At 39.4% G+C, this 12,122-nt stretch overlaps 1 protein-coding gene across 2 annotated transcripts in view; it reads left to right on the top strand.

Annotated features, from left to right (window-relative positions):
* Bmper (BMP binding endothelial regulator) overlaps nt 1–12,122 on the top strand; it is a 244,465-nt gene that overhangs the window by 151,547 nt on the left and 80,796 nt on the right. For both annotated transcript variants that reach the window (XM_027939682.2, XM_071608418.1), the window contains exons 10-11: nt 72–176; nt 3,898–3,943. In XM_027939682.2, coding sequence (XP_027795483.1) covers nt 72–176; nt 3,898–3,943 — 151 coding nt within the window. The remainder of the gene's footprint in view (nt 1–71; nt 177–3,897; nt 3,944–12,122) is intronic.

Genomic DNA, 12,122 nt, shown 5'->3' on the forward strand with positions numbered 1-12,122 from the left:
GAAATCTCAGCCCATTGGCTTAGCTCCTGCAGCCTTCAGCTGATAACAGAATGCTGTGCTCTGTCGTGCAGGACGGAGAGATGTGGTCCTCTGTCAACTGCACCATCTGTGCTTGTGTGAAAGGCAAGACCGAGTGCCGCAAGAAACAGTGCATTCCCATCAGCAGCTGCCCGCAGGTATGTTTGGAATTCAGGTTGGCTTTCTCTTTACCTTAGTGTCTTGGGAATTGCCCCGTGCGTGGCACGATCTCATGCCATCTTCTGAACACAGACTCTGATCTCCCAAAGTGTTCACATTCCCCAACAGTGAGATGCTTCTTATAAAGCCTCCTTTTTTACAGTTTCCACTCACAATTTAGCCTTGCATGAAAATGCCACTTGTCTGGCTCTTACCTGGGCTCTCCTACTTCTTAGTGTCTTCTCCCAGTTCTTTATGGAAACAACTTCTACTCTGGTTGAATTTGTTCCCTTGTTTTCTTTTGCTGGGTTTTCTGTTTAACATCATAACCATCTTTGCCTTTTCTTTCCTTCTCTCTCTTCTCAAATCACAGCTTTCTGCTCATAGCCAAAGGAATATGTGTTTTTTTTTTTTTTTAAATTATTAATCATTCCCCAAAGGGCTTCTCCTGTCTAGCAGCAGCCCAGGCCCCTTTGCTGAGGTTTTCTCTCTCTAACCCTAACCCCCATCCTAGCCCCAGATGGAATAGCATCCTTATGGAAATATCTCTTTTCAAAAACCCATAGTCCAGTGTGTTGAATAAAGCAACCATTATCTTCTAAAGCATGAGCTTCATTAAATTCACCTCAGCTACTTAAAACCTTTCAAGGTTTTATGCATTTGGGAAAATGTCAAACCTATTCAATACCTTCCAGGGAATGAAAAAAAAAAAAAACATATCCATATATTCAGGCCATGTCCTCTCTTCTCTGTTATAGACAACTTTTAATTTTATTCACATCTGTTATTATTATAAACAAAAAGTTGCTGTTTTTACTTGAGTGCCAAATGAGGCACAAAAAAACAACAGCTGTTGCCATTGCACAACTGAATGAAGGAGGGAGAGAAAAAGGAAAAAAAAAAAAACCTAATTAGTCTTGCTTTAAAAAGCCTTAGACATAAAATTGAAAACCTCCCATAAAAGAAAAAAAAAAAAAAAAAGGAAAGAGAGATACAATAAGTAGACTTGAACATGGTCTGCTTATAAATATTCATTAGGAAAAATGGGATCACATCATTTATGCCAGTCCTTGGGGAACCCTCATTGCTAATGAACTCTTGCAGCACATGTTAGTAATAATGGGCTTCCTTATTGTACAAGACAAAAACAGTATGCGGTGCCAAGCTGGTGGCTCAAGTAACTCGCCTCAGCAGGCCGCGGTGGAGTTTCCAGCTTCACTTGAGTTCTGCCACTTGTGTCAGGGTTGATGGTTTTCATTGTCCTCTTGCAGCAGGGAGGTCAGTGCTCTTTATGTCACCAATGTCTCCTTAGCGTTCCTTCTTTGTGGGCCACATTCAGGGTTGGGCACATTCAGTCCTCCAAGTGAAGCCCTTTCTCCAGCCCCACCCCCTCCATGTCCTCATGTGTGCTCCTGACCAGGCTCCCACCCCAGGGACCACCTTTCTGCTCCTGGGCATCTTTCCAGCGGGTCCTCTGGTTCACAATTTCCCTTCTCAGAAGCCAGCCCGAGGTCTTCAGAAGACAGCTTAGCTCTACCATGGAGATCCTTTTAAAAACCTACTTCTCCTCTATGTCACCTGGGGAAATTAAAAAAAAAAAAAAAAGAAAGCTTCTGTATTGCCTGCTCCATCCTTCTTGGCTGCCACACATGTCTTTTTCCAGTATTACGTGCATCTTGTTGAAGAAGGATTTTATGGTTGAATTCCTTGTCTGCTCTTGCTGGCAACTCCGCAAGGGCACTAATGATATGTATTGAGACCTATTCTGTAGTCACAGGAATAGTCTCATTTAACTCCTAAGACCACTCCTCTGAGGTGGCAACTAGACCCTTCTCAAAGATGAGGCTACAGTGTGTCCAGTTTCACAGCTCATTCCATATAATCCAGGCTTTCTGATTTCGTAGCTTTACTTGACTTATTTTCCACTGATTTAATGACATGACCACTGCTACTTGCATTTTCTGAAGAAGGGAGGTGGCAGGTCCTGCCAAGATGCAGCTGTTGAGAGTCAAGTCACATTTGGTTAGGAACTTGACTTTAAACAGCTCTTCTCCATTGGGATCCAGCACCTGACTCCATCTTGGGGACACCATTCTGTGAGCCTGGACTGACCTCATTTGGCTTTGTCTTCAACTGCTTTTGGTCATGAAAAATTAAAGGAGAACTCCATGCCAAATGGTGATAGATACCAAAACTTTAGATAGTGAGAATTTGTTGTGATGCCTCCAAATGAGGGGATGGTAGAATGGGGCTGAATTTTAATTTTCATTCAAAGTAATCATAGAATTTAATGTACCATTTTAGGTCTAGTTAATGTAAAAAACAAAAATGAGTGAGACCTAGTTCTGGTTCTTTAATAAATTTAATTAATTTTTTTAAAAAAATCAATGTAATTGTTTATTTTTGAAACACCTGAAGCTGATTTCATAGCTTTACTTGACTTACCTGAAGCTACTCTTGATACAAATGGCCAGTAGTGAATGAGTAGTGTATGAGCTTTGTGTGCTGCACCTTGGGCAGCCTTTGTGTGGCCTCCATTTCCTTGCTTCCCTGTGAACAGGGGATAAAGTCATTTGCATTTGGAGTGGTGTCGTGAAATTTAAATTAAATAAAGTATGAGAAATGGATAGCACCCTGTCCAGTATATAGCAGATAATTGATAAATGTTCAATTTTCATAAATATTGAGAACTACAGAGGGTAAATATCTGCAATGGAGAGAATATGACCTTTAGGGTTACCAAAATTAGGCTTAGTTTTGTATTCTACCACTGTGTTTCATAACATCAATTTTTTTCTTCTATGAAAAGAGAAACAGCTCACAACATTCTTGTACATCTTAATAATGATGATTATAAAAATCTCTAATATTCATCAAACACTGTGTTACAGGTATTATCTCCTTAAATCCTTATAACTAACTTGATGTTAGGTAACATAAATAAAATATCTAGTATGGTGTTGGTTATATCGCAAATTCTCTCTAAATGTCAATCACTTCTGCATTTCTTTTTCTCTGTGATTAACTACTGAGTCTGAGATAAGGCAATGCCATTCTCTGATATATTTCCTCCTTTAAATGTCATGCATTTAAAAAATGAAAAGACAGGCAATGTAGAATATTGTACTATATTTCCAGAAAGATAATGGAAAGTTACTCAGCATTTCAGAACTCTCAGCTTCATTGACTTTGCATAACAATGACTTAAGTTGGAAAGAAGAAATCTGACTGAATTTGATCGGTGGCCCACCGGTATCCATAGGACCAATGAGTTGTAAGCTTGGATTAGTTATTGTTTGGGCTCCTCTACTAAGTGAAGACAGAAGGCCATGGATGGTCTGATGGATTGACAGACAATTCCCATTTTGATGTATATGTACTTGGTCCCCAGAGGAGTTAATTTGGATATCAGTGTAAATGTTGAGCCCAGACTGTCTCCATCTTCCCTCCATGTGAGAAAAATCGCGCCAGTGAGTCCTTCAGGTCTCATATTTCTTGGAGGATAAAAACAGGAAGGCTTCCTGAATGACTTTGCCGGGTCTTAAAATTTGATACTTGAAACTTCATTTTCACCAGCATCTTCACCATCTGGGTATCGAGTTCAAATACAGCTTGGACTGATTTCTTTGGTTTATCTGGTATTAGATTTAAAAAAGAGATTTGTCCTCAGCAGACCCTGTTTCTTAGCACTGACCTTTTGTTTGTTTTTTTCCTGATTAGGGTAAAATTCTCAACAGAAAAGGATGCTGTCCTATTTGCACTGAAAGTAAGTTCATCTCTTTGAAAATATGCTATTAATATTTGTTTGACGTTTTATGATACAACAAGAAAAATAGTGGTGTGAGTTTTCTGCACATTTTAATTCTGTAGGTGTAGGATGGGATTATCCTCTCTCCCTACAGACACTTTAAATCAATTGTAATACTCTCACAGAAGCACAATTGAGACAAATGTGGATATTTCCATCAGAATTTGTTGCTATGAGAAATCAAGAAGATAAATGATCTGATGAGGTTTTTTAAAAACACCAGATAACTTAATGCACATTTTAACTGCTAATAGCATTTGCAGTCACAGCAGCTAAGATAATGATATCCAGTAAAACCAAACATACATAATCTAGGAAGGATTTTCCTTCTCTCAGTATAAAACCAAACAGCTGCACTTGCTCTTCCCTCACCCCTACCCCCACCTCTTCACCATTTCACCTGGCTGCACACACAGTTGCTGTTGGCAAAGAGATCACAAGAGGTCATCAGGCTGACAATGGGTTTGCAGTTGTTATATTTAACTGAGTTCTTGAAGGTTCTATCTAAACACGGCCTATTCTGAAAGCTGCTGGAGACAGCACTACTGATCACAGGGACAGAGCATAGCAACAGGTGTCATGTTGGCCCCACATGTAGATATATGCCTACATCTATTAGCAAATTGCCGTTTTAGTCCTCCTCAAATTCATGTGATTTTGCGATAGCTTTTGGAAGTATTTCATTGAAAGAGGGGGATTAGTAATGCCTTGTCAAATTAGTTTTGATATATGATAAGCAAGATTAACAAAGCCAGAAAATCTATTAGAAAGTATTTAATGAGCCAGTTAGCTTAGAGAAGTGAACTTTTATGGCAGTTGAAACCAGTTTTCACATGGGAACGGGTTTATTTCTTCCATTTATCTAAATATCAATGTTTACATTGCTAAGAGTAAATTTTTTTGATTGGCTAGTGCCTTTGGACAATAGATAGGCAGAGTCTTTATATATATATATATATATATATATATATATATATATATATATATATATAATTGTCATTTATTATATATCTACTAAGTATATTACTATTTTTAGAAATAGCTATAAAACAATTATGTGCTGGATAAAAGTGCTGGTTGAATTAACATAAAATAAATTATAGATTTAATAAAAGAGCCTCCCTTTGAAGATAATGAAGTACATAAAATAACTCAAAGGAGGCCAATGAAATATGACTTTTAGAGTTCAGAAATTAATGCAGGAAGAATAATTCACTATGATTAACACATCAGTTGATTTAAAAGCATGTGTATAAACTATTAGATTTAATCACCGCCCCCCCCCCAAAAAAAAAAAAAACCCAAAAAAAACTGCTTACACATGGCTCACAGGCTGCCTTTAGCTTAATTCTTTCTGGATGAGCAGTCTTAAGCCTATGTTGATGAAGATTTCCTCTGTATTCAGGCCCAAAGTTGGGTTTGCATTTCCCTATAAAGTGTCTCCTAATTGAAGCAGAAAGATCTCATCAGGACTCCTAATATTTTCTAATTCACCCTTTCAATGTGCCTGAGCACAGTCATATTCTACTTGCCATTATGTGGCTGCTAGGCAAGATCACTGCTTATGAGCTTCGCAAGAACACATGGTGACCTCGTATGGAAATAGCCCAAATCTTAAATTTCCTGACTTTCTGTTGCAAGGATCACTGACTATTGAGATAGTTAAGAGCAAAGCTAAGTTTCATTATTATTCTCTCCATTATGAGCTGGCCTTTCCATATCTAGAAGACTGGTGACTTAGAAAAAAAGAAAAGAAGAAGAATAGAAACATGGGCCTGGTCAAATAGAACTGAGTCTGTGACCTGTTCTATTACATCGTGTGTGGCATGACACATGTAAATGAGCCCATACCTTCCATCACTAAGAGAGGCAACTGGCAAGGGAGAAAGCCACCCAGCTGGAGGGGCACTGGGAGGCCACCGGCTGCACCTGCATCTAGCAGGCCAGAGCTGGAAGAGCCCAGGCATGCAGTTCTCTGTCCAAATCTAAATTATATCATCAGATGGCTATTTCTCAATTTCCTTTGGTGTTCTTTCCATCTGTTTACTCTCACTTGCTCTCCAGCACTTCTTCCATCATTGCTGTAAAACACATTCTATTTGGCGAGGCTCATTTGTGCAGATTCAGTTAAGAGATGGGATGGCTTCCAGTTTTTTAAGCAATGCCCAACTTTTCCTAACATATTCAGGTAGACTTAGTCTGCTGTCCTTTATATATGGGTTAAAGACCTCCTACTTTGAAATTCCTCTATCATTATACTTAGGATCCAGAACAAACCTGAGGACTAATTTTTTTCCTCCTCTGTCAATTATGAAATCTCTTCTGAGATATGGATTTCTACAATAGAGAAACTGAGGCTGAAACTATAAATTAAGGCCAATGTTTTCTATAACCAGGATAAAGATTTATATTTTATTAAGACACAAATTCTCTCTTGCAAGGGCATGTACACACACGCGCGCGCGCACACACACACACACACACACACACACACACACACTTACTTCTCCAGGATTTCAACCTCAGTCTTATTGGCAGTTTGGATAGATAATTCTTTTGAACAGTCACATTTCTGAACTCTACCAACTACATGCTAGTAGTAACCACCTTCCCCAAGTTTGTGACAATTCAAACTGTGTTCTTGGGACAAAATTGCCCTGGTTGAGAACCACAGACACTCCCAAACAGTGGAAAGGGGGTGGGTGAATGAAAAATGAATCCCCCTGAGGTTAGTGGCAACGATTTACTCTCTATGTTTGTCAATTAGATACAGCAGGAGAGTAAAGTACCCTTTTTCTGATGTAAAAATTGAAAGACCAGCCAGGTGCAGTGGCTCATACCTCTAATCTCAGTGAGTTGGGAGGTTGAAGAAGGAGGATCACAAGTTCCAAGCCAACCTAGGCAACTTAGCAAGGCCTTAAGCAACTTAATGAGACCCTGTCTTAGAAACTAAAAAAATAAAATAAAATAAAAAATTAAAAATTTTAAAAAGGGGCTGGGGATATGGCTCAGTGGTTAAGTGCCCCTGATTTCAATCCCCAGTACCCAAACCCAAACCAAACCAAAACAACATTACCAAAAAAGAAAGAACAAAAACCTCTGAGTTATTCGTATGTTTTTGTATTTTAATTCCCTAGCCCTATGATACATAATTAAAACTTGATTGATTAAAAGTGGCTGTCTTTGCTTTCATGGCTAGGAAGTTAGAAACAAATGTGTGGCCCACGAAATTACATGCAGTTTTTGAATAATAAGCTTACTTCTGACTTCATCATATTTATCCACTTTTAAGTGTTTTGAATTATTGGTAAATATGCCTCTGCATTTCTTTAATCCTTTTTTTTTGAGAGGAGGCAATAATCTATACATACACACAAAACTGAAATAGATTGGTTACAGAGCTCAAATACTCTTAACATTTATTTTGATCATCTTTAGTGGTTAAATGAAGGCTCCATCATTTCTAATAGAGATGGCATTGCACTGTGTTTCTAAACTCCCACAGAATTTATTTCTGCCTGGGTTCTTCTTAGTCTTGGGAGTGTTTGGAGGCCCTGTCAGATCTCTGAAAGGAATAGCAAAGAGGAAACTTGAATTAAATGGGAAACACATTTCAATAGGCCCCTCTCTGCAGTAGTCAGTGATGATGGTAATTTGCAATTCTGTGGGTAGGGCCCAATAAGGGAGGCACAAAACTGTGGTAGTCCCCATAATAGGACAGTCTTTTTAGGGTTGTTCTGGAGGGTCAATGAGGATTTTCTCAACATTGGGGGAAAAAAAATCCTCTTAAAATCAGACCTGAAGAAAGTATGAAAAGCATTGCTGTCTTTTAATAACTTGGGGCCTACTCTCTTTCTCCCTTTCCAACAGAAAAGAATTAAATTTGGTTTGGATGATTTATTTAAAATAAAATATGTGAAGTGAGCTAAACAAACTTTATAAAGCTTTCGGCAAGTACAGTCTCTGCCAAGGTATGAGGCTATCGCCTGAAGAGACTTGGCTTTGCCTTGACTGAGTGTCACGTGACCATGAATTAGGTGCCAGGAGGGCCACTTTTGATGTGTGAGTGTAGCTTTTGGTTTATGGAAATGTTCATTTATTGTGTGTTAGCAAATACTTGGTGGAATCTTGACCTAACCACCCCACAGAGACCTGAATCTGATAAGTTCTTTGTTGGCAGAATGTGGGTTTTCAGACTTGGAAATAACACTTCGTGTCAAAGTTTTCACTGATAAGAGAGTTTTGTGTGTGTGTGTGTGTGTGTGTGTGTGTGTGTGTGTGAGAGAGAGAGAGAGAGAGAGAGGTATTTTGATTATATGAGAGAATTTAATCTCTTAATCATTTATAAGACCAGGGGCAACCAAAGGCAGCCCAGAAGTGGATGGCCACCCCAGGTCTCTCAGATTGCTCCAGCTGTACTTAGAGCTACCTAAAACCAAAGTTCACAGATTACATAACACTGAAGCTGGTAGGGTATGCTGAGCCCAGATGTGCATTTAATTGAAATAACCTCAACTGCACATCCCACAAGTAACAGGAAATATCAAATTTCAGCAACTCAGGGTGCAAGGAGTCTCACAGTTGCCAGGTGACTTTTTAAACCCTCCAAGGGTTAGTTTCCAGCTGTGCGCAACTTGGTGCATCTGTGTGAGCTCACTGGCAAGGACCCCATGCCTGCTGCCTGCACCCATGGCAGTGGTGGAACTGGCCCCAGCTAGTTTTGGCAGGTCTTACTTAAGCCCCTGGGATGCCTGCAGGTATCCTCAATTAAATAGGGTAGATGTAGGAGGGGGAATAGAACAACAATTTCATTTATTCCCCTGGAAAAAAAGCATAATTAAACAATGACCTTGGGGCCTATTTTATGAGAAATCTCCACTGACAAGAGGTTCTGCAAATTAGTGATTCTGTGTTTGAGCAAGGTTTCTGGCCTCAGAGTCTGTAAGCAACTCCAGGTCCCTTAACCCCGAGAGTCTGTCCTTAACTCAGGAAAGCAAGGAAATTTGAAACCAGAGCTCAAGATGCTTGTAGAATAAGAATTTGTGGTGTTGACTTTAGCCCTGCCAAGGAGGTGTTAAGCTAAGTGGCCACTGAAGTTTCTGCTTGTGCATCTGGAGTTGGGGTTTGATACTTCTCCTGAGGCCAGTGGCAGACAGAGGTGGCAAATGAAACCCGACCGTGCCACACGCAGCGACCAGGAGATCCCACACTGGGTGAAACAACACTGGGGAGTATAAGGAAATCAGTTTGTTTTCTGTGTTACATGGTGCTGTACTGCTCTAAAGGATACTTTCCCTTCAGATTTTCTTGCTGTAAATGGGGGCAGAGTTGATGGAGGAGACTCATAACTTCAGTGAATCATCTTTTACCCACCACCTAGTGTCACTTTCTTCAGGGTGTACTAGATAATACCATTTACAGAGTTTTAGCACCTTGTAAAATTATAGGTAGTTTACTGGTACTAGTAGGAGTTAGTACTGGGTAAATACCCAATATGTTAGTATTCTGTTAGAGTGTTACCATTTCAGTGCAGTGAACAAAAACCCCAACAAGAACAATTTAGAGAAGGAAAAGTTTATTTTGAGTTCACAGTTTCAGAGGTTTAGTCTGTGGTGGACCAACTCTGTGGCTTTGGGCCTGAGGTGAAACAGAACATCATGGCAGAAAGATGTGGTAGTGAAAACCTGCCCTGCTCATGGCAGCCAGGAAGCAGAGAGAGCAGATGAGAAGGGGTTCAGAAGAGGAACTCTTCTAGGACACATCCCCAGTGATCCACCTCCTCAGCCACATCACCCTCCGCCCCCAGCTTTGTTACCTTTTATTTAGTCCATTCAAACTAGGATAAACTAATTAAGTTTGCAGCTATCATAATCCAATCATTCCACCTCCAAATATTCCAGCATTAACATAGGAGCATTTGGGGGACACCTCATATCCAGACCATACAGTTAACAATGACTATCATCATCATCATCATCATCATCATTGTCTTCATCATCACAATAACAATGACAGCAATAATTGCAGCAGGGGTAGCCGCACCAGTAGTTAGTATGTATTTAGCATCTGCTACATATCTAAACATTGTGTTGGTTTTTCCATTTGATCTCATTTGAATCTCATAGCCATCTCATAGCTGTGCAATCTCAACTTTAACAAATGAAGGATAGGAAAGTCAGAGAAATTAAAAGCATGAGTTCAGCTAACTCCTTCTTCTTTGAGATGCCAAAACTCAGACTTCTCAGTGTTCTATTCTGTGTTCTCTCTTAACTGTATTTTTACTCATTTGGGAGGTTTGCTTCAAAATATACATTGGATTTTTCCAATTTCCTTCTTTATATTCAGGAGTGGAGACTTCTCTTTGAAAGCTGTTGTATTTGCTTACCTTAAAAACATCTGCATTCATGAAGTCACTTCAGTCTCTGGGGTTACAAATCGTATGTTCTCCCCTATGCTGAGAGTATGGAGACATGACTCATTGGCTGCACTATTTCTCTTTGCTATGAAATTCATATTTATGCATGCTTTCCTTCTTTCTCCTACTACTGTCCCTTTCTCTGTTAGTACCCTCTGCCCTCAATCATGGTTCCCCTCCTCTGCTCTACCCTTCAGATCTCACTTTAGTACACAGATCTCTTCCTTAATTACGTCTTGTGTAAATGAACAGCTCCACCTTCACAGTCCCTCTTCCATAGTTATTTTCTCATTCTGGGTTTCAAATTTATCCAAACTTAGAGGTCCTTAACATTTATCTCTTCTTCATAAGATGCTAATATGGTAGATCTCAACTTCTAATCTTTTGGAGGAACATGTTCTTCTAGAAAAGTACTGCATTTGAATTTTATTACAGTTGCTACCTTTGAGTCACCAAAGTCTGAGTTGGAAATTTGGATGGAGGGGTTAATGGCTGTTTCCAACCCCTATTTATTGACTGAATTCTGGCATCCACATGATCCCAGCTGCACAGGTTTTGAGCCTTAATGTTATTTCTCATACTTCTGGCATTTCTTTCCCATGTTGGTAATCAGTCATCAAGTCTAGCTGATTGTCTCTTTCTGTTGTTTTCTTAATAAATAATTTCTTTCTCATTCCCACGACAGCCAGACCCTCATCCTATTGCTGGCAACTCACCCCATCTACTCTCCTTCAGCTCTTTTCGCATCCCACTGTCAGAACCCAAACTTGGCTTTCACAAGAGCCTCCTCCATCTTCCTTTTCTGTTGCAGTTTCCCAACGTTTGTTTTATAAAACACTAGAGCTGAGGGATAGTTTTGAGTAATATTTTCAAAACAAGGTCCTATGATTAAATACATTAGGGAAATGCTGGGTCAAGTAAACTTAAATATGGTTCCTTGCTGCAGAATCCTCAGGGCCCTTTCCATGCCAGTGGGCATGGTGAACTTTTAGGAGGGTGATGGAGTAGAAAGTGCCTCCCAAACTAATTTGAGCTGCAGAGCTTTTAAAATTTATACTTATTTTGGCAGTGCAACAGGCAGGATTGATGTTTCATAGGAAACACGTTAAGAAATGGTGGTTCTTGGGAATATATTTAAACTTCTCAGGCTGGCCATAAATCTCAGGCCAACTTATTTAGACAGCATGAGTACCTGACATCTACTAAAGGTCTACAAGTCCCAATTCTGGTCAGACTGGTCTCCTCTTCCTCTTGTACAAACTCTCTTCCTTTCTATGTCTGTGATTTATATTCTTCTTTTGGTTTAGAAGGCTACCTTCATTTTAGCTCCGAATTGATACTTCATATGTCTTTATAGACTAGTTCAACTCACATTACATCTTCAATGTGTCTATTATAGTCTTATTCACCCTTACCTTACCCAGCCATAGATATCTATTTGCTGGATTTGCATAACACTTAAAATGTATTTTTCATAATAAAACTAATAATGGGCTTCTACCTGCAAGGTGATTGTCCTTGAATACATTTTATCCATGAACAAAATGAGGTATGCAGGGAGTCGGTACATGATTTAACAGTCAGTACATGGCAAGACCAGGATTCAAACAAAAAACTATCTTTAAAACAATAAACTCAATGTTGGCAATGCTCAAAGGGGGATTTAATTCTGTAAGCCAGTTTAATTTAGAGATGTGAAATCCAACTCTAGCTCAGGTACAC

Source organism: Marmota flaviventris, chromosome 1 (genome assembly GCF_047511675.1).
Source record: "Marmota flaviventris isolate mMarFla1 chromosome 1, mMarFla1.hap1, whole genome shotgun sequence".
In the NCBI taxonomy this organism is placed as follows: Eukaryota; Metazoa; Chordata; class Mammalia; order Rodentia; family Sciuridae; genus Marmota; species Marmota flaviventris.